Source organism: Oncorhynchus clarkii, chromosome 26 (genome assembly GCF_045791955.1).
Source record: "Oncorhynchus clarkii lewisi isolate Uvic-CL-2024 chromosome 26, UVic_Ocla_1.0, whole genome shotgun sequence".
Classification (NCBI taxonomy): Eukaryota; Metazoa; Chordata; class Actinopteri; order Salmoniformes; family Salmonidae; genus Oncorhynchus; species Oncorhynchus clarkii.
In genome coordinates this window covers 33354305-33378078 of record NC_092172.1, presented here as the reverse complement: position 1 = coordinate 33378078, position 23774 = coordinate 33354305, and the positions used below count along the sequence as shown (strand labels likewise).

The 23774-nt window shown below is 45.2% G+C and overlaps 1 protein-coding gene across 1 annotated transcript in view; it reads right to left on the bottom strand.

The window, feature by feature from the left end:
• LOC139384605 (ADAMTS-like 3) overlaps window positions 1–23774 on the bottom strand; it is a 314459-nt gene that overhangs the window by 13414 nt on the left and 277271 nt on the right. The window contains exons 22-27 of the mRNA XM_071129427.1: window positions 20942–21201; window positions 19926–20499; window positions 15879–16113; window positions 7283–7410; window positions 6150–6278; window positions 40–243 (exon numbers count right to left, since the gene is read on the bottom strand). Coding sequence (XP_070985528.1) covers window positions 40–243; window positions 6150–6278; window positions 7283–7410; window positions 15879–16113; window positions 19926–20499; window positions 20942–21201 — 1530 coding nt within the window. The remainder of the gene's footprint in view (window positions 1–39; window positions 244–6149; window positions 6279–7282; window positions 7411–15878; window positions 16114–19925; window positions 20500–20941; window positions 21202–23774) is intronic.

The following is a 23774-nucleotide window of genomic DNA, read 5'->3' as shown; positions in this document are numbered from 1 at the left end:
TGTGTGTATATACGCTCGTGTGTGTATATGCACGCTCACATGTGTGTGTGAACCCACCGGTGACATGGAGAACAGTGGAAGCGGTGGATTTTCCTATGGGGTTGGCAGCCATGCAGGAGTAGGTGCCTTGGCTCTGGAGAGTGACGTTTTGGAGCCACAGAGAACCAGAGGGCAGGGGTACCGCCACGCTGACATCTAACACACCCTCCTTCCTCTGCCAAGTTACTGTAGGCTGAGGCACACCTGGTAGAGAGAGAGGGGAGAGGAGGGGGAGAGAGAAGAGGTAGAGAGAGAGAGACAGACAGACAGACAGACAGACAGACAGACAGACAGAGAGCACTAGTGTAAGAGACATAAGACTGAGGATAACTGATTCAGACATCCCACAAATCACAGAATACTTCACTTTAAACAAATACAAAAACACACATAGAATGTCCAACATAGATGAACGCCCTGATGACAGAGAGACTGATTAGACTACTTGAGACTGGTTATTACTGATCACTGGGACAAATCAGAGCACTGGATGCCAATCCTTACGTCTTGACCACTCCCTTCAGACACACACATATAGTATAGTTCCAAATGGCACCCTATTCCTTATGCAGTGCAATATTTCCGTATGGGCCCTAGTCAAAATGAGTGCACTATATAGAGAATTGGTTACCGTTTGGGACGCAAGCTCTGATCGGCATGTGCCAGTTGGCTTGTACTTGGCTACAGTTATTCAAACATATTGCTATTGGGTCTGAGCAGCCACGGCCAGACTGTTACTAGACAAGCTCATTCTGTTTTGTCTCACTTAGTCAATCTATGAATCAGGGATGGGGGTCAATTCCATTTCAATGGCGAAGGTGCATAAATAAAGATGGATGAATTCAGAAATGAAGTCATTGTTTTTAGCTCTACCCAAAGAGTTCTTAAACTACGGCGCGCGACATGGTCCAATGTGCCAGTAAATCAGCACAATCTACTTGTTTCGTTTTTTCTAATTGCCGCCATCTTTGGGGATAGAACTGGGATCATGTTTACTGTGCCAATGCCAATACATCTTTGGGGATAGAACTGGGATCATGTTTACTGTGCCAATGCCAATACATCTTTGGGGATAGAACTGGGATCATGTTTACTGTGCCAATGCCAATACATCTTTGGGGATAGAACTGGGATCATGTTTACTGTGCCAATGCCAATACATATTTGGGGATAGAACTGGGATCATGTTTACTGTGCCAATGCCAATACATCTTTGGGGATAGAACTGGGATCATGTTTACTGTGCCAATGCCAATACATATTTGGGGATAGAACTGGGATCATGTTTACTGTGCCAATGCCAATACAAAACATGTGCAATAGAAAGCATTGAACAATACGGCGAACTTAGCAAATTAGACATTTGTGGTAAGTACATGGAGGCCGCCATCTTCATGCTATAGGAATATGGGCTTCCTATAGCATAAAGATGGGCTCATTGTAATGGCTGGAATGGAATTTCCATATATTTGATGTGTTTGATACCGTTCCATTTATTCCATTCAAACCATTACTATGAGCCCGTACTCCTATAGCTCCTCCCACCAGCCTCCACTGTGCAGTACCCCATATCTGCTCCTGTGACCTCTTCTGGTTCATGTGTTGAGAATGGTCTCTACCACAGGAGTGTGCTGTTGTATCACCTCCGTTCAACTAACTAACCAATACCTCGTACCAACTGTCATTTAAGTGATAATGCCTGAGAAGCCGGTGTTTGCAGGATATATTGGGCAGATAATATAAAGGGCAGATAATGTCTACAAGCTTTTTTACAGTAGAGAGAGTTTATAAATTGCCTGGCTGGGCTGATAAGACAGTGGACTGTGCAGTGAGTTTGAACAGTAAATAGACATTTCAACATCATTGGTGGCAATTTGTGGAATAGACACTGGCTGGAATGCTGTTTTAACCTATCAGCATCCAGGATTAGACCCACGTGTTGTATAATTATCAGCATACATAGACATATAATGTGGAAATTGAGAAAACTGTAATGGTCAAAACATATTGATGCAGTAGTAGCTAAGATGGGGAGAAGTCTGTCTATAATAAAGCGATGCTCTGCCTTCTTAACAGCACTATCAACAAGGTAGGTCCTACAGGCCCTAGTTTTGTCGCACCTTGACCACTGTTCAGTCGTGTGGTCAGGTGCAACAAAAAAATAACAGAGGAAAATTGCAATTCGCTCAGAACAGGGCAGCACGGCTGGCCCTCAGAACAGGGCAGCACGGCTGGCCCTCAGAACAGGGCAGCACGGCTGGCCCTCAGAACAGGGCAGCACGGCTGGCTGGCCCTCAGAACAGGGCAGCACGACTGGCCCTCAGAACAGGGCAGCACGGCTGGCCCTCAGAACAGGGCAGCACGGCTGGCCCTCAGAACAGGGCAGCACGGCTGGCCCTCAGAACAGGGCAGCACGGCTGGCTGGCCCTCAGAACAGGGCAGCACGGCTGGCTGGCCCTCGGAACAGGGCAGCACGGCTGGCCCTCAGAACAGGGCAGCACGGCTGGCTGGCCCTCAGAACAGGGCAGCACGGCTGGCTGGCCCTCAGAACAGGGCAGCACGGCTGGCTGGCCCTCAGAACAGGGCAGCACGGCTGGCCCTCAGAACAGGGCAGCACGGCTGGCCCTCAGAACAGGGCAGCATGTACACAGAGAGCTAATGTTAATAATATGCATGTCAATCTCTCCTGGCCCCAAGTGGAGGAGAGATTGACTTCATCACTACTTTTATTTGTGAGAAGTGTTGGCATGCTGAATGCACCGAGCTGTGGGCCAGTAGTTTAGACAGACACCCATGCATACCCCACAGGACATGCCACAAGAGGTCTCTTCACAGCTCCTATGTCCAGAACAGACTATGGGAGGCGCACAGTACTACATAGAGCCATGACTACATGGAACTCTATTCCACATCAAGTAACTGATGCATGCAGTAAAATTTGATTTAAAAAAACACCTTATGGAATAGCGGGGGACTGTGAAGCAACACAAACATTGGCACATACACACACAATAACATACACATGGATTTAGAACTGTAGATATGTGCTAGTGGTGGAGTAGGGGCCTGAAGGCACACAGTGTGTTGTGAAATCTGTGAATGTATTGTAATGTTTTTAACATTTTATAATCTGCCTTAATTTTGCTGGACCCCAGGAAGAGTAGCTGCTGCTTTGGCAGGAACTAATGGACCCCAGGAAGAGTAGCTGCTGCTTTGGCAGGAACTAATGGACCCCAGGAAGAGTAGCTGCTGCTTTGGCAGGAACTAATGGACCCCAGGAAGAGTAGCTGCTGCTTTGGCAGGAACTAATGGACCCCAGGAAGAGTAGCTGCTGCTTTGGCAGGAACTAATGGACTCCAGGAAGAGTAGCTGCTACTTTGGCAGGAACTCATGGACCCCAGGAAGAGTAGCTGCTGCTTTGGCAGGAACTAATGGACCCCAGGAAGAGTAGCTGCTGCTTTGGCAGGAACTAATGGACCCCAGGAAGAGTAGCTGCTGCTTTGGCAGGAACTAATGGACCCCAGGAAGAGTAGCTGCTACTTTGGCATAATCATTACAAATACAAATATGTGTTTTTTCTTACGAGAAATGCATGTACACAAAACTCACTGGAGATGAATCCAATATTGAATATACTGACAAGGTAAAATGGTGTGTGTGAAGGTCCAGTGATTGTTTCTCAGGATCTCTGACCTCAATGATACAGATTACAATACCTTCTGCAATCAGGATGGTTTATAATATCATTTGTTTTGGCCTTACACCTTTACACACACACACACACACACACACACACACACACACACACACACACACACACACACACACAGCTGCTTTAATCACCAGTGATTGAATGGGATGAGAGAGAGGGTGCTATAGGGTGTGCAAGGTGTGTGTGTGTGTCTCTGTGTGTGTGTGTGTGTGTGTGTGTGTGTGTGTGTGTGTGTGTGTGTGTGTGTGTGTGTGTGTGTGTGTGTGTGTGTGTTTCTGTAAAGGTGTAAGGCCAAAACAAATGAGACTTAAAATACATGTCCTTTCATCTCAGCCGGTTCTCACTAAGGTGATGATGAGGCTGGATGCGCATTCCAAATGGCTCCCTATTCTCTATATAGCGCACTATATAGGCCAAATCAAATCAAATCAAATCAAATTTTATTTGTCACATACACATGGTTAGCAGATGTTAATGCGAGTGTAGCGAAATGCTTGTGCTTCTAGTTCCGACAATGCAGTAATAACCAACAAGTAATCTAACTAACAATTCCAAAACTACTGTCTTGTACACAGTGTGAGGGGATAAAGAATATGTACATAAGGATATATGAATGAGTGATGGTACAGAGCAGCATAGGCAGATACAGTAGATTGTATCGAGTACAGTATATACATATGAGATGAGTATGTAAACAAAGTGGCATAGTTAAAGTGGCTAGTGATACATGTATTACATAAGGATACAGTCGATGATATAGAGTACATTATATACGTATGCCTATGAGATGAATAATGTAGGGTAAGTAACATTATATAAGGTAGCATTGTTTAAAGTGGCTAGTGATATATTTACATCATTTCCCATCAATTCCCATTATTAAAGTGGCTGGAGTTGAGCCTATCCCCCAATGTCCCATTGTGCACCACAGCCCAATGTGGGTGTCAGCCCTGGTTAAAAGTAGGTTGCTATAAAGGGAATAGGGTGGCATTTAGGAGGCAACCTGGGAAGATTCAACCCAATAACTATGGTGTGGTTGGTCAAGGTTATTGGCTGTCTCCAATAACACCCCGGCCTATCCCCCAATGTCCCATAGTGCACCACAGCCCAATGTGGGTGTCAGATAGGGCTGTGGTCAAATTGAGTGCCCTATATGGATTCAGAAGTTGTGCACTACATGGTGAATAGGGGGTCAGATATGACTCTGGTCTAATAACACTTCAGATCATAAATGACAAACATCTCTAGCTAAAAATGCTAAAAGGAATAATTTTGTTGTGTTGAGAAATTGCATGATGCCGTAGCCAACTGCCAAGCCTCGTCACAAACATCACTTCTCAATCAAAGCTCTGCTCTCATTTTATACACCTCATTACAGCTGTAACTGAACCAGGAAGTTTAAATCCATGTGTCCACTGCTAGAGCTCTGACTGGCATGGTGGCTTTCCACACCATTCACTTTTCAGCTAACTGTGTCTTTCTGTGTGTCTACAGCGTAGCTATGATCTGCCACATAACCATATGGATACATAAAACCCATGTTAGGGTATTAGATCGCAGTAGGACTAGGCTGACATTCATTTGTGTTCACCACAGTATATTACTGCCAAAGAGCAGCCAAAACTACAACTGACAAAGACCAGTGTGGAGAAAATATCCTACTATTTTCACTATATATATGCTGTATAGATATGCTGTATAGATGATACCTTGTGTTGAAATTGTATTTCAAACAATAACTTGTATGTCCACTTCATAGCTTGATCATGTCTGTCTGAATGTGCTACCTTACACCAGATATCTATTATTGCTTGAAATTCAATTTAAACACATGGTCGATCATTTTGGAGCTTGACAATGTGAACCACAAAATGGAGGGACTGTCTGTCCCTATGAGATCCACATAATTAGAATCACTATGGCATGATCCATTCTACAGTTTTAGAAAAACATGTGATATCTAGAACCTAAAAGGGTTATTTGGCTGTCCCCATAGGAGAACCCTATGAATAACCATTTTGGTTCCATATAGAGCATCTCAATCAATCAAATGTATTTATAAAGCCCTTTTAACATCAGTCAATGTCACTGTACAGAAACCCAGCCTAAAACTCCAAACAGCAAGCAATGCAGATGTAGAAGCACGGTGGCTAGGAAAGACTCCCTAGAAAGGCAGTAACCCTAATCCGTTAGGAGAACCCTTTGAAGAACCCTTTTTAATTTCAGGCAGAACCCTTTTGATTTCCATGTAGAACATTTTACATAGAGGGTCTACATGGAACCCAAAAGAGTTCTTCCTGGAACCAAGAAGGGTTCTCCAATGGGGACAGTTGTAGAACCTTTTAGGAAGCCGTTTTCCTAAGAGTGTATGGGATTTAATCTCTATGGTGAGGCCTACCTGTGACGGGGCAGTCTAGAGTTAGGTTAGCCCCAGGGCGCAGGCTGACCCGTCCCCCCACCACGGCCCTCAGACTGGGGACTTCCTTGTCCGATACGTTCCTCCACGACACAGCTATCACAGGAGGTTCTGTGAAAAACAGACAACAACTACAAATGTTTCCAAATGGCTCATTTAACATTTCATAATAACTTTCATGAATAAGTATTAATAAATGATTTATAAATAGTGTACATACTATGAATACATGATAATTTCCTCTTGGAGCATTTCATCATTTGCATGCTTATAATGCTTATCAGATCTGGGACATGTTTGTATTCACTAGGAACTAAACGGAAGCAAACTGTCTGAAAACAGGAGGGACTACCTGAACTTGTCCAATAAGAAACGCTTGTTTTCATTTTCCGTTGCAAAGCGTTTTCCTACGGTGTGCCCTAGCGCCAAGACCCCTAGAGGGTGTTCTTCCTGACGTTGTGTATTATCTCTTGGTGTTGACGCTATCAACCCAGGCGGTAATACACTCATGTCGCTCGGCAGCTGGTTCATAAAATAAAACATCCTCCTATCAGGCTACAACATTGGCTTCCTCCTGAACTACATTTAATACGGGGCTGCTAGAAAAATATGAGCAGTGTCTTAATAAAAGCCATTTCCACCGCCATGCTAGGGAGGCTAGCTACTTCTGGACGCTGCGTACAGCAGGCGGTGCAACCTGACTGCTTAATAAAAGCCATTTCCACCACCATGCTAGGGAGGCTAGCTACTTCTGGACGCTGCGTACAGCAGGCGGTGCAACCTGACTGCTTAATAAAAGCCATTTCCACCACCATGCTAGGGAGGCTAGCTACTTCTGGACGCTGCGTACAGCAGGCGGTGCAACCTGATAACATGTTGAATTGTCATATACACCGGATAGGTGCAGTGAAATGTGTTGTTTTACAGGGTCAGCCATAGTAGTACGGCTCCCCTGGAGCACATTAGGGTTAAGTGCCTTGCTCAAGGGCACATCGGCATATTTTTCACCTTGTAGGCTAGGCTATTCAAACCAGCAACCTTTCGGTTACTGGCCCAACTCTCTAACTGCTAGGCTACCTGCCTCCCATATATAACCCAGTTGACTGGGTACTCACCAGCTAACAGCAGCTGTGTAGTCTCTGAGGCTGAACCGTGGGTGTTTGAGGCTGTGCACCTGTACACTCCTCTGTCCCCCGGCCCAGGACTAGAGATATGCAGTCCGCCAGAGATATCCCAGTGTACCCTGCAGTAGCAAAGGAAAACAAGACCTGTATCTCAACCACAGTCATCACTTTATAATACAATAAAATACTATACACTTTTTTGGTGTGCAGGAAAGTGATTGTATGGAAATTGATTATACACATAATGCGGTATATAAAATAGATAGTGTACATGTTATATATAAGAATTTATGTTGGGGTGGCAGGGTAGCCTAGTGGCAGGGTAGCCTAGAGCGTTGGACTAGTAACCGGAAGGTTGCACGTTCAAACCCCCGAGCTGACAAGGTACAAATCTGTTGTTCTGCCCTTGAACAGGCAGTTAACCCACTGTTCCTAGGCCGTTATTGAAAATAAGAATTTGTTCTTAACTGACTTGCCTAGTTAAATAAAGATAAAATAAAAAATAATTTATGTTAACATGTTATACAGTGGGGCAAAAAAATATTTAGTCAGCCACCAATTGTGCAAGTTCTCCCTCTTAAAAATATGAGAGAGGCCTGTAATTTTCATCATAGGTACACTTCAACTATGACAGACAAAATGAGAAAAAAAAAATCCAGAAAATCACATTGTAGGATTTTTTTATTAATTTATTTGCAAATTATGGTGGAAAATAAGTATTTGGTCAATAACAAAAGCTTATCTCAATACTTTGTTATATACCATTTGTTGGCAATGACAGAGGTCAAACGTTTTCTGTCTTCACAAGGTTTTCACACACTGTTGCTGGTATTTTTGCCCATTCCTCCATGAAGATCTCCTCTAGAGCAGTGATGTTTTGGGGCTGTTGCTGGGCAACAAGGACTTTCAACTCCCTCCAAAGATTTTCTATGGGGTTGAGATCTGGAGACTGGCTAGGCCACTCCAGGACCTTGAAATGCTTCTTACGAAGCCACTCCTTCGTTGCCCGGGCGGTGTGTTTGGGATCATTGTTATGCTGAAAGACCCAGCCACGTTTCATCTTCAATGCCCTTGCTGATGGAAGGAGGTTTTCACTCAAAATCTCACGATACATGGCCCCATTCATTCTTTCCTTTACACGGATCAGTCGTCCTGGTCCCTTTGCTGAAAAACAGCCCCAAAGCATGATGTTTCCACCCCCATGCTTCACAGTAGGTATGGTGTTCTTTGGATGCAACTCAGCATTCTTTGTCCTCCAAACACAACGAGTTGAGTTTTGACCAAAAAGTTATATTTTGGTTTCATCTGACCATATGACATTCTCCCAATCTTCTTCTGGATTATCCAAATGCTCTCTAGCAAACTTCAGACGGGCCTGGACATGTACTGGCTTAAACAGGGGGACACGTCTGGCACTGCACGATTTGAGTCCCTGGCGGCGTAGTGTGTTACTGATGGTAGGCTTTGTTACTTTGGTCCCAGCTCATTCACTAGGTCCCCCCGTGTGGTTCTGGGATTTTTGCTCACCGTTCTTGTGATAATTTTGACCCCACGGGGTGAGATCTTGCGTGGAGCCCCAGATCGAGGGAGATTATCAGTGGTCTTGTATGTCTTCCATTTCCTAATAATTGCTCCCACAGTTGATTTCTTCAAACCAAGCTGCTTACCAAATTGCAGACTCAGTCTTCCCAGTCTGGTGCAGGTCTACAATTTTGTTTCTGGTGTCCTTTGACAGCTCTTTGGTCTTGGCCATAGTGGAGTTTGGAGTGTGACTGTTTGAGGTTGTGGACAGGTGTCCTTTATACTGATAACAAGTTCAAACAGGCGCCATTAATACAGGTATGGCTACATGACCAGAGTCTAGAACTGTACAGCCTGTGATCTCTCAGCAGTCACATGACCAGAGTCTAGAACTGTATAGCCTATAATCTCTCAGCAATCACATGACCAGAGTCTAGAATTGTATAGCCTATGATCTCTTAGCAGTCACATGACCAAAGTCTAGAACTGTACAGCCTATGATCTCTCAGCAGTCACATGACCAGAGTCTAGAATTGTAAAGCCTATGATCTCTCAGCAGTCACATGACCAGAGTCTAGAACTGTACAGCCTATGAGCAGTCACATGACCAGAGTCTAGAACTGAACAGCCTATGATCTCTCAGCACTCACATGACATAAAACTATTACAAACAAACTGTCTCAAGCTGGGTCAAACCCCGGTTAAGACAACAGCTACATGTGTGTGTATGTAATTGTATGGGTGCGTGTGCGTGCGTATAGTGTGTGTGCATTGTCTGTCTGTGTGTGTGTGTGTGTGCAGATGCTATTAGTGCATGAAATCAGAATAAACGTAAAGTCCTGATCTAGTCTAATCAAATTAATCAGCCGATTAAAGATCTAATTTCCTTTAATGATGCTGAACCTCTCTTTCATATTTTCACTGAGTTTATGCACGCATCCCAAATGGCACTCTATTACCCTATGGGCCCTGGTCAAAAGTAGTGCACTACAAAGGGAATAGAGTGCCAATCGGCTGATTAATTTGATTAGACTAGATTGTTATGATTGCCGTGTTTTGTATGTGTTTTAAAGTCTCGAACACAAGCGAATGCACACACACACACACACACACACACGTGTCCTTGCTTGCATACATGCACAGACCTGCTCATTTGATTGGCAGACAAACGTGCATACACACTTGCACGCACAGACAGACAGACACACACACAGGCACAGACAAACACACAGACACACACACAGACAGACACACACATACAGAATGTCGGTAAGAGGGCCTCATAAACCCTGAACTCCCTATCTGGACAGTCCAGTCTCTTTTTCACCTCTCTGAAGGGACTGGTCCTCTTCCCATGCTCTGAGCTGTCCTTCCTCTCTGGACAGTCCAGTCTCTTTTTCACCTCTCTGAAGGGACTGGTCCTCTTCCCATGCTCTGAGCTGTCCTTCCTCTCTGGACAGTCCAGTCTCTGAAGGGACTGGTCCTCTTCCCATGCTCTGAGTTGTCCTTCCTCTCTGGACAGTCCAGTCTCTGAAGGGACTGGTCCTCTTCCCACGCTCTGAGCTGTCCTTCCTCTCTGGACAGTCCAGTCTCTGAAGGGACTGGTCCTCTTCCCATGCTCTGAGCTGTCCTTCCTCTCTGGACAGTCCAGTCTCTGAAGGGACTGGTCCTCTTCCCATGCTCTGAGCTGTCCTTCCTCTCTGGACAGTCCAGTCTCTGAAGGGACTGGTCCTCTTCCCATGCTCTGAGCTGTCCTTCCTCTCTGGACAGTCCAGTCTCTGAAGGGACTGGTCCTCTTCCCATGCTCTGAGCTGTCCTTCCTCTCTGGACAGTCCAGTCTCTGAAGGGACTGGTCCTCTTCCCATGCTCTGAGCTGTCCTTCCTCTCTGGACAGTCCAGTCTCTGAAGGGACTGGTCCTCTTCCCATGCTCTGAGCTGTCCTTCCTCTCTGGACAGTCCAGTCTCTGAAGGGACTGGTCCTCTTCCCATGCTCTGAGCTGTCCTTCCTCTCTGGACAGTCCAGTCTCTGAAGGGACTGGTCCTCTTCCCATGCTCTGAGCTGTCCTTCCTCTCTGGACAGTCCAGTCTCTGAAGGGACTGGTCCTCTTCCCATGCTCTGAGTTGTCCTTCCTCTCTGGACAGTCCAGTCTCTGAAGGGACTGGTCCTCTTCCCACGCTCTGAGCTGTCCTTCCTCTCTGGACAGTCCAGTCTCTGAAGGGACTGGTCCTCTTCCCATGCTCTGAGCTGTCCTTCCTCTCTGGACAGTCCAGTCTCTGAAGGGACTGGTCCTCTTCCCATGCTCTGAGCTGTCCTTCCTCTCTGGACAGTCCAGTCTCTGAAGGGACTGGTCCTCTTCCCATGCTCTGAGCTGTCCTTCCTCTCTGGACAGTCCAGTCTCTGAAGGGACTGGTCCTCTTCCCATGCTCTGAGCTGTCCTTCCTCTCTGGACAGTCCAGTCTCTGAAGGGACTGGTCCACTTCCCATGCTCTGAGCTGTCCTTCCTCTCTGGACAGTCCAGTCTCTTTTTCACCTCTCTGAAGGGACTGGTCCTCTTCCCATGCTCTGAGCTGTCCTTCCTCTCTGGACAGTCCAGTCTCTTTTTCACCTCTCTGAAGGGACTGGTCCTCTTCCCATGCTCTGAGCTGTCCTTCCTCTCTGGCCGCTCAACTATTCCTCAAGGCCAATAAGTCTGCCTGAGCTTCCCTTGGCTCTGGAACAAACACCACCAATCCAGGACAGAGGAGCAACACAATGTCTACTTGATTCCTGGGAGTGCTGATCGAGATTCAGTTTAGCATTTTAGATCATAAGGAATATAATTTAATGGACAGGGAAGACCTGATCTTAGATCAGCACTTCTGCATGGAGGCACTATGAATATTGGCCCAGGTTCAAACACTCCAATAACAGATTTAAGAGATTACAGGAACCACCATGCAGGGAACGCTTGGGTCAAAACAGCTTGTGGGGACTGGAGAGAGGGAGATACTGTTTTTGGACTCATGAAGTCTACTTCCTTTGAGACTGGTGTAAAAGGGCATGGGGGAGAGGGGCTGGGGGAAGTGGACAGGGACTGTTTATATGGAGTGTTGCTGTGGGGAGAGGGCAAGGGCTGGGATTGGGAACACAGGGACTGTGGCTGGGGCAGGGTCTGTGTCTGGGGTTATGGGCTGGGGGAGAGAGGCAGGATCTGGGTCTGGGGAAACAAACAGGGTTTGTGTATATAGGTATGTGGCTAGGGGAGGCTGGGGGCTGCTAAAGCCATGCAGTGGTTTATGGATCTCTATGGGACTATAAGCTCTCTGTTAGATCCCATTTAGACCATGTGGGAATGTACACAGAGCTACTCCCACCCACATCCCACTTCATCAGACTGATGCTTGGCCACCACTCACAGGCTAGAAGTTACCCTTATGCACAGATCTAGGGTCAGTTTACCCTTCCTGAAGCCTAACCATAACCATTGGGGGGTGAAACCTCTTTCTACTCTGTAGCAGAATGTAGTTGCCCTCTTGACATTGATCCAAGAACAGTTTTGTTTGTCCCCCCATTATGGTTAAGGTGAGGCTTAAGGGAGTGTACGCTGATCCTAGATCTGTGCCTAACATATTGTCTGACCTTTTATTTAGATAATCCAAGTATCAGACTTACTCTGCTATATGTAGTAAATGGGGAAAAATGATTTTCTACTTTATAACATGGAGTCAGTGGACCTAGAGGGGAACGTATAAACCATTAGAGCATGGAAAATGTACTCTCTCAGACCACATCCCTGGAAAAATAGAATTGTGGCTAGCAACGGTCCTACGGCCAGTACTGTACCTATTATGTAAAACCTGCTAAACACATGCAGTAGAATATATACAGTAGACATGCCAGTAGACAGGATAGGACAGGATTATATAATACTGTTCAGTTGTTTAGCATACGCTTTTATCCAAAGTGACTTGAACACGTGTTCAGTATATGCATAACTGTCACGCCCTGACCATAGAGAGCTGTTATTCTCTATGTTGGTTAGGTCGGGTGTGATTTAAGGGTGGGTTATCTAGGTGAATTGTATTTCTATGTTGGCCTAGTATGGTTCCCAATCAGAGGCAGCTGTTTATCGTTGTCTCTGATTGGGGATCATATTTAGGTAGGCATTTTCCCATTGTGCTTTGTGGGATCTTGTCTATGTATAGTTGCCTGAGAGCATTATATTAGCTTCACGTTTTGGTTGTTCGCTTTGTTGTTTGTGTTCTTTGAAGTTTTCTATTCCATAATAAAGGATGGAAACATACTATGCTGCATCTTGGTCTACTCCTTATGACGAAAGTGACAGAAGATCCCACCACAAACAGACCAAGCAACGTGGGTAGGAGGAGAAGACATCCTGGACTTGGGAGGAGATAATGGCAGGAGACAAAAGCCTGCCATGGAAGCAGGCGGAGGCAGCGAGGGAAGGACAGCGACGAGGCCAGGGTTCGCGGCCACGACTCAAGCCCAAAAGACAGCCCCAATTTTGGGGGGGGAGGGGCACACGGAGTGGTCGGCGAAGTTGAGGGGTGTGTCAGAGACTGTTGAGGAGTTATTGGACAAATTGGAGGAGAGTGAACCGAGGGGAGAGTTAGAGACCTTCGAGGAGTTGTTGGACAAATTGGAGGAGAGTGAAGAGAGAAAGCTGTTGGTTTGGCGTAGTATGCACGGCATTCGCCCTGAGGAGCGTGTTAGCCGTCTGATGCCACCTGTGCCAGTTCCTCGCACTTGTCCTGAGAAGTGTGTTAAATTTCCGGTACAATTGATGCCGGCTATACGCACCAGGTCTCCAGTGCGCCTTCACAGCCCAGTACTTCCTGTGTCAGCTCCTCGCACTTGTCGCGCTAAAGTGGGTATCTGTCCAGGACGGGTTGTGCCGGCTCAGCGCTCCTGGTCCCCAGTGTACCTTCACAGCCCAGTACGTCCTGTGCCTGCTCCTTGCACTCTCCCTCCAGTGCGCCTCCACAGTCCAGTACGTCCTGTGCTTTCATGGTCCAACCAAGTCTGACCAATCAGGATCACATGATGACATTTGGACCACAAACAACTTAATTGTCCAGATTTTCCAGATAAAGGTCAGAAGGCTGAGATTTGCTGGACATCCTGAGCTGGCTGCCAGTACATTTATACTGTGGGTCCCCTCATGTAATGGACCAAGACCTCCCAGAAGGCCAAAGGAGACATTATGGATAACATCTGGCGAGACACTGGTGTCAGGTCGGGCTTAGCAGCTTCTATGAAGGAAAGACTGCCATGGCATTCAGGGCATTGCACCACCAAAAGCAAGCAAGTCCAAATGTGGAAATGTGCCTTTGGCTCCACACTGGCATACATACACATCAAACATAAAACATGTTATTTTTATTTCTCTACTACAGGTTTAAAAAGCCGGTAAGCAACCTAAAACAAACGTCTTTCCCCTCATTGAATGAACATGAGGCCTGGCAAATCTGTTGAAAAATCCTGATGAAGGCTAAAGGCCGAAAAACATTGGTTTTAATTATAGCAATTTCCATTGTCTTGTAAGAGTTACTGAATTTCCACTTCAAATCTATCCAAGTCTTTAGAGAGGTCAAACGGGTTACAGTACACAACAGGCGGTCCCTCTGCCTGCTATCACAACACGTTGCTTCCAAGACCACATCACTTTGATAAGAGCAAGTGAAGGGCAACCGTCTCCACACTCACACGGAACTGGGAGAACACACAGCTTCACGCCTCGGCCCTGGGCCCTGTGAATGTCAATCAACCATCCATTTTTCCCTCCCCTTTCCCATTTCACTTTTTTATTTTTCGCCTAATTTTATGCTGCCTTTCCTCCCCTCTCTCTCCTTCCCCTCTCTCTCCTCTTTCCTTCCCCTCTCTCCTCTTTCCTTCCCCTCTCTCTCCTCTTTCCTTCCCTTCTCTCTCCTCTTTCCTTCCCTTCTCTCTCCTCTGTCCTTCCCTTCTCTCTCCTCTGTCCTTCCCTTCTCTCTCCTCTGTCCTTCCCTTCTCTCTCCTCTGTCCTTCCCCTCTCTCTCCTCTTTCCTTCCCCTCTCTCCTCTTTCCTTCCCCTCTCTCTCCTCTTTCCTTCCCTTCTCTCTCCTCTGTCCTTCCCTTCTCTCTCCTCTTTCCTTCCCCTCTCTCTCCTCTTTCCTTCCCCTCTCTCTCCTTCCCCTCTCTCTCTTCTGTCCTCCCCTTCTCTCTTCTCTTTCTTTCCCCTCTCTCCTTCCCTTCTCTTCTATTTTCCCCTCTCCTTCACCTCTCTTCCCTCTCTCTAGCCGTTTTCTTCCCTTCCCTTTCCTCTCTCTCTTTCACCTCTCTATCCCCTTTCTCTACACTCTCTCCCTTCTCCAGCCAAGTTCTGAGCTGACCCTGTAAAACAGTGAGTGCTGCTCCAGCTCCATGGGAGATCCATGAGGAGAGGAGGAGGAGGAGGGGGGATATACAATACGCGAGGAAGAGGAGGAGGGGGTTACACAAGATGTGAGGAAGAGTAGGAGGGAGGGTGCTATACAAGATGTGAGGAAGAGGAGGATGAGAATAGGGTAAAGGAGGAAGAAGACATGAGTAGGGAGGAAGATTTGAAGAGGGGGAGGAGGAGGAAGACTTGAGGACGAGGAGTGAGACTTAGCAACAGGGTCCGGAAGGTGAAATTGTAAATTTCACACCATGATCTGAGGCGGACTCGGAACACAGAACATTCACAACGGGCTCCGAGTCCTTTCTCCTTTCTCTGATATATGAGTAACAGTTTCCATAGCTTCTCACAGGGATCCTGCATAGCTACAATCAGTATTCTCTCCAGGGCAAAGCCAAGCCCAGCAGGCCTGAGCTATACCCCACATAGAGGGCTGCTGCACTATATTATGGAAAGAGGAGTGAGAATAGAGGATAACATAAAGCTAATGGGCATGTCTTATTTGTGTGTGTGTGTGTGTGTGTGTGTGTGTGTGTGTGTGTGTGTGTGTGTGTGTGTGTGTGTGTGTGTGTGTGTGTGTGTGTGTGTGTGTGTGTGTGTGTGTGTCAGTATGCATGTGTGCATTTGTGTATTACTGTATGTGTTACCTGTCAGTTAGTTGTAGCTCTACTCCGTCCTTGGTCCAGGTGATTTGGGGCTGCGGGATGCCCTCTGAGGGGCAGAGCAGGTACAGCTGCCGCGTGGCGTTGGTCAGGAAGGCTGTCTGGCCAACACTGATGTTCAGACTCCTCTGGAAGGTCATCGGGGGGTTCTGCCTCTGTCGGATGATCACTGGTCTCTTGAAGCTACTAGCCGACCACTCTGACAAGTTTGGTGTCCGGTCTATTGAGATTTGAGATCGTATCACATTGTATGTTGCAGATTAAATAATAACTACAGTAGGGGTCAGTTCCATTTCCATTAATTCGTTTCAGGAAATAAACTGAAATTCCACATCTCGATGCTCCATGAGAAACATTTGGAATTAGAATTGTATGTTTTTTTTCCTGAATTGAAAAGGAATTGACTGAATTGAAAAGGAATTGACCCCCAACCTTGATAAAAACACATTTGATGCACTAGTAATGTCATAATGAGTTGTGGGTTTCATTCCTGTATATAAACTGAACATAAAGAAATAACTTGTATTTTTTATTTAGCTATGAAAGTCTCTGTCCTATGAATACCCACGTTTTAAATGTAACTCTAACACCATATAGTGCCTGCAAATGTTTCATCTGAATACACAATCCTGTTTCAGGCTCTATTTTAACAAACCTAACAGAATGGTAAATCTAAACGCAGGCGGTAGTGCTATAGGTTCAGGGGTGTGTCAGAAATAGTTTTGCTATTTTCACTATCACAATTCTCGGTACACTTGTTGGCATTGGCGCGAAAGGGGCTGGGGCTCGATGAATAAACAAGTTGTGGGTGTCTCGAGGCTTGGCCCCTCACTGGCCAATCAGAATGTGCTCCATGGCAAAATATGTGACTCATTTCAGAAAACTAGGCATATGTCACACATCACTACTTTACAGGAGAGGCATTTGAACGTAAACGTTTTGGGCAGAAATGCCTTCTGGAACATGTAAACTTTCATGTTTCTTAATAACACACTTGCATGCCATCTGTAAATACGAATACAATTGTTAAATTACGAGCCTAGTTGGTTTAGCCACGGAAAAAGCCAGGAACCTTCATGAGCCAGGAACATTCATAGCCATGATTGGCTGAGATAATGGATGGGCTGGACATGCCAAGAGATGAGTTTGGATTGGTCTGCCATGAAGCACACTTTTGTCTATAACATAAGCTGGTCAGCATGTGTAGGTAATCCTTTCTAAAAATGGCTTTTGTGAAAGATATCACGTAGTAGAACTGCAAAAGTGTTGCCCTTCACTTTCTGGAGGAGCAAGTCTTGAAATCAGTAGAATGCCCGGTGGAATTAGAGCATGATAACTAAGGAGATGGAGAAAATTCAGGCAATTGATTGCAAAAATGCAGAGGGAGTCAAAAAGAGAACACACTGTTGTATAAAACGCCTGTCTCATTTCTGTTGAACCAGCCTTCATTATAGTAGGTCATTTCTGTTGAACCAGCCTTCATAATAGTGGGTCATTACTGTTGAACCAGCCTTCATTATAGTAGGTCATTTCTGTTGAACCAGCCTTCATAATAGTGGGTAATTTCTGTTGAACCAGCCTTCATAATAGTGGGTCATTTCTGTTGAACCAGCCTTCATAATAGTGGGTCATTACTGTTGAACCAGCCTTCATTATAGTAGGTCATTTCTGTTGAACCAGCCTTCATAATAGTGGGTCATTTCTGTTGAACCAGCCTTCATTATAGTAGGTCATTTCTGTTGAACCAGCCTTCATTATAGTAGGTCATTTCTGTTGAACCAGCCTTCATTATAGTGGGTCCCTTCTGTTGAACCAGACTTCATTATAGTAGGTTATTTCTGTTGAACCAGCCTTCATTATAGTGGGTCATTTCTGTTGAACCAGCCTTCATTATAGTAGATCATTTCTGTTGAACCGGCCTTCATTATAGTAGGTTATTTCTGTTGAACTAGCCTTCATTATAGTGGGTCATTTCTGTTGAACCAGTCTTCATTATAGTGGGTCATTTCTGTTGAACCAGCCTTCATTATAGTAGGTCATTTCTGTTGAACCGGCCTTCATTATAGTGGGTCATTTCTGTTGAACCAGCCTTCATTATAGTAGGTCATTTCTGTTGAACCAGCCTTCATTGTAGTAGGTCATTTCTGTTGAACCAGCCTTCATTATAGTAGATCATTTCTGTTGAACCGGCCTTCATTATAGTAGGTCATTTCTGTTGAACCAGCCTTCATTATAGTGGGTCATTTCTGTTGAACCAGCCTTCATTATAGTAGGTCATTTCTGTTGAACCAGCCTTCATTATAGTAGGTCATTTCTGTTGAACCAGCCTTCATTATAGTGGGTCATTTCTGTTGAACCAGCCTTCATTATAGTGGGTAATTTCTGTTGAACCAGCCTTCATTATAGTAGGTCATTTCTGTTGAACCAGCCTTCATTATAGTAGGTCATTTCTGTTGAACCGGCCTTCATTATAGTGGGTCATTTCTGTTGAACCAGCCTTCATTATAGTAGGTCATTTCTGTTGAACCAGCCTTCATTATAGTGGGCCATTTCTGTTGAACCAGCCTTCATTATAGTGGGTCATTTCTGTTGAACCAGCCTTCATTATAGTGGGTCATTTCTGTTGAACCAGCCTTCATTATAGTAGGTCATTTCTGTTGAACCAGCCTTCATTGTAGTAGGTCATTTCTGTTGAACCAGCCTTCATTATAGTGGGTCACTTCTGTTGAACCAGCCTTCATTATAGTAGGTCATTTCTGTTGAACCAGCCTTCATTGTAGTAGGTAATTTCTGTTGAACCAGCCTTCATTATAGTGGGTCACTTCTGTTGAACCAGCCTTCATTATAGTAGGTAATTTCTGTTGAACCAGCCTTCATTATTGTAGGCCATTTCTGTTGATCCAGCCTTCATTATAGTGTGTCGTTTCTGTTGAACCAGCCTTCATTATAGTAGGCCTAAGGGAGGTCTTGGGTTCTACATCATGGAGGGGTTTTTACGTACGTTCAAAACGTGACCTGCATGCTAGAATAATGTGGGCCTGCCTACAATGCAGAGATAAAAAAGGAATGTCACCTCATTGTTTTACTCCTCTCAAACTTGATATTTGAATAAAGCTTTGGTGATTAAGACTTATTTCCAAGTGGTCTCGGGAGCCAAACCCTTTATCGACAGTCTTGACTACTTTACGATTGCATTTGGCAGACAAAAAAAGGCTTCATTGAGAGGAGGAGGTTAATCTTGGTTTTTAACCAAATAAAACGAATTGGGAAAAAACTCGTTTTTTAATGTTTCTAAATAGGAAGTATTCAGACTCCAAAAGCACATCAGGCTCCTCTTGTTCCATGTTCATATGGACAGTGTGCGTCACGGCTGGATAGGCTGTGTTTCTGCTGTCAATATTCATGTCATAACCATCTACGTTACTGCTGAAACCAGCTTTAGGTCGGTCTTAAATATCCCTACCAGCACTGCCTGAAATGATCACTTTGGATCATGTTTTTAAGGACACGCCTCAAATATTTCCACCCCTCCATCTGAGCACAAGTGAGCTGATATAAGAAAGGTCAATTGCCAGACATGGAGTTAGGGCTGGAAAATACCAGTATGCCAGAATTTCCATTATAAAATTGCAAACTAACGTACGTTTGACACTAGTGCTGCCTTAACGCCGGCCTGAAAATAGAGCCCCCTGAGTGAAAACTAGCATTAAACTTCATTCTACAGCCCGCTAACTACCTGGTGTTTGCTTAGAAACGACATGGTAACGGCATACATTACATAACTATTATACAAAAAAGTTATGCAAAACTGTATATTATATTATGCAAAAAAACTTCTCAGGCACTTGCAGATTCATTATGAATGAATGTGAGTGTTTCTGTCCTATATGTACAGCATGGTGTACCTGGGTAACTGTTTCTAATGTGTATGATGTACATGTGGTGTTTTTCATTCTGGTACGGTGACATCCTTGGAGGGAAAAAGTTATATTCTATTGTATTGGATTATTTTCTATCGTAACAAAAGGTTACCTTTTGGGTTCCCCGTCTCCTCCTTGGTCCCTTTCCACTGCTCTGTGGAGGCCTGTTGGCCTCCAGACATCTCTGTGATGAGGGTGTAGATGATCTGTGAAGCCTGTTCCTGGCTGATCTCTCCCATCTCCGCCTGGAGACTCACGTTCCTCACCCTCTCCTCCAGGCTCCAGGGCTGCAGCACCAAGGCCCCCGCCTGCACCTGCAGCACCGAGGCCTCCACACCACCGGGCAGCAGAGACAGACTGGGACCTTTGAGGCTGGGGGTAAACGGGAGGCAGTGAGGAAGACCCTGGGGGTCCCAGTCCTGAGGGTTGAATCGTGGTTGAATCCTGGTCAGGTCTAGGCCAGGTTCGGGGTCCGATTCGTTTTCAACCGGTCGGTCGATCAGTCTGCTGTCGCTGCCAATCAGTTTAAGGGTGAATGTGTCTGAGGCGGGCCCGGCGATACACACGTACACCCCACTGTCCACGACTCCTAGGCTGTGGATCTTTAGAGAACCAGATTTGGTGACGCCCAGACGCTTGCAGCTGGACAGGGGGCGGCCGTCCTTCTCCCAACGGATGTAGGCTTTCTAGACGCAACATACAAGACAAAACACAATACAAAACACAAGGCAAAACACAAGGCAAAACACAAGGCAAAACACAAGACAAAACACAAGACAAAACACAAGACAAAACACAAGGCAAAACACAAGGCAAAACACAAGGCAAAACACAAGACAAAACACAAGACAAAACACAAGACAAAACACAAGGCAAAACACAAGGCAAAAATAAGAGCTAAGGAGGCCAACCTCTCAATTTAGACTGGAGTCCTGGAATGGCCTTTACCTCCTGACAAGCTGAGCAGAACAGCTGTTCAGGGAGATTTGTCTATTGCCAGAATGAATCTACAAAATTAAATGTAAGTGATTTTAAATGATAAACATGTCCAGTCATAGTTGGAAACCCCAGCCATGGCATATGTTCTCATCCATTACAACAATAAAGACCGTGAGGAAAGGATCCAACCTGGAAGCGCCGGACAGGGCATTTGATGATCAGGGAGGTTTTTGGTAGGAGGTAAGCACGCCCACCGATGGTCAGGTGGAGGCGTTTCTCCTGCCGGGTCTGGATGTAGATACGACTCAAGCCTAGAATCAACGGACAACGCTTTACTGGCTCCTTGATTGTTTCCTTTGATGCTTCCTTCCCTGTCTCCTTTGTGGGCTGCTGGTTGATTCTGGATGCTTCCTTCACAAGCTGTCTGGGGTTCATCTCTGTCTTATGCTCTGAAGGGAATGATGGAAGGAGGGAAAGAGAAAGGGAGGGAGAGAGAGACAGAGAGACAGAGAGAGAGAGACAGAGACATAGAGAAAGAGAGAGAGACAGAGAGATAGAGACAGAGAGATAGAGACAGATAGAGAGAGAGAGAGAAAGAGAGAGAGAGAGAGAGAGAAAGAGAGAGAGAGAGAGACAGAGAGAAAGAGAGAGAGAGACAGAGAGAAAGAGAGTGAGAGAGACAGAGAGAGACAGAGAGAGAGAGAGAGATAGAGACAGAGAGATAGAGACAGAGAGAGAGAGAGAAAGAGAGACAGAGAGAGAGAGAGAGAGAGAGAGAGAGAGAGACAGAGAGAGAGACAGAGAGAGAGAGAAAGAGAGAACAGAACGGTGGTCAACCTCTTACAGTGAATTAAACCATTGTCATTTACTCACATGACAAATATAGGCTATAGCATGAAGGTTTAGAAGGATAAAACAACTTTATAACTAACACAAAATATTATAAATAAAACCTACATTATATCTGACATTATGATAATGATTTGATTTGGAATAATGATTCTACATTAGCATTAGCATAATTTGTGCGGCAGTTAGCCTAGCGGTTAAAGAGGAAACTCAGCAACCGGATGGTTGCCAGTTCAAATCCTGGGTCTGAAAGAAAAATCTATCGGGAAGTGAGCTGGAAACTAGAGGGTTGCCGGTGTCAAATCCCAGATGCCATTGCCTGTCGTTGTGCCCTTGAGCAAGGCACTTAACCCCCCATAACAACAGCTCCCCGGGGGCCCAGTGTGGCAGCTCCTCACACCTCTCCAAAACCTGGGTGTATTTATGTCCTTGGAGGGGTTAAAAGCAGAATTCAGTTGGACCTTGTGATCTACTGTAGTGATCTAATGAAGTGATCTAATGAAGTGATGTAATGAGGTGATCTTAAAACGAGAAAAGAGTCAATCAGTAGAGAACAAAATCTTCCACCGTTCTGTCTGGAATCAGCTGGACCTAAAACCAAGCTCTCACGAAAGAGCAGTACATTTCAATCACTGTAATTTCTGTCTCGTACTGACCGATGGTCATACTTAGACTGTGAGGCAATGCATTCAGACCCTCCCTCTAACGCACTCTCTGTCAGCGTACCAAATGGCACCCTATTCCCTATATAGTGCAGTACTGACCAGAGCCCTGTGGGACCTGATGAAAAGTAATGCACTGTTTTTGGAATAAGGTGCTGTTTGGGACACAACCTGAGGCTAGCATGACAGCAGGGGAGAGTCAATCCTTTGATTAATGTGAAGTCATTCCATCTAATATCTCCAAACACAAAACACAGTATAACACTCTACCCTATTGTGAATCTATAGATGTAGTATACACACTACCCTATTGTGAATCTATAGATGTAGTATACACACTACCCTATTGTGAATCTATAGATGTAGTATACACACTACCCTATTGTGAATCTATAGATGTAGTATACACACTACCCTATTGTGAATCTATAGATGTAGTATACACACTACCCTATTGTGAATCTATAGATGTAGTATACACACTACCCTATTGTGAATCTATAGATGTAGTATACACACTACCCTATTGTGAATCTATAGATGTAGTATACTGACATGTTGAAAGTTCATGCACAGAGGCACGGGCATGCGCTCCTCATAAGCAGCAGCTGGGTAGGACAGTTTCTCTCTCTCTCTCACTCACACTCTCTCACACACACACACACACACACACACACACACACACACACACACACACACACACACACACACACACACACACACACACACACACACACACACACACACACACTTCCTTTAAGGAGTAGCTGTGACATTTGCGAGGCACTCAATCATGCATTGTATATCCTCTCTTTGTTGAGGCAGTTCAGAGAGATGGTAGCTTTCAGACACACAGTGAACACTTTGGGACACATTTGGGACACACACACACACACACACCGTAGGAGAGTGGACTATTTCCTTTACAGTGTGAACTCACACACACTCATTGAACAACCATTGACCTTACTTCTGTATGCTTTTCATTCTGGAAGTACGCTTGGCTGCACAGAACAGTAGTTGGCTTGTAGAGTGTGTGTGTGTGTGTGTGTGTGTGCGTGCGTGCGTAGATTGCGGTCAGTAATGCTGTACTGTTTGTACGTTGGCATAGATAACATGTATATACTGTAGGTAGATGTGTGTGTGTATATGTATATATGTATATATATATATATATACACATGTTTTTGATTAGTCGGTTCAAATGTAAACATTCAAAGTGAGAACTGGAGCTGTCGATGGCCTGATAAAGAACAGAACATGTTCCTGTGTCTTTATTCTCATGGATAATCACTTTCCAGACATAAAGATATAGAAGACTTTGTACTTAGGTACAGTATGGTCACAGTGGCTGGATCACAAACGGTACCCTATTCTCTATACTACTTTGGATCACTTTCAAGTGTACATATTTAAGACTCCTACTCACCCATAGCATGTTCACAGTGAATACGTCCCAAATGGCACCCTATTTCCAAGTGCACTACTTTTGACCAGGACCAATGGCACCC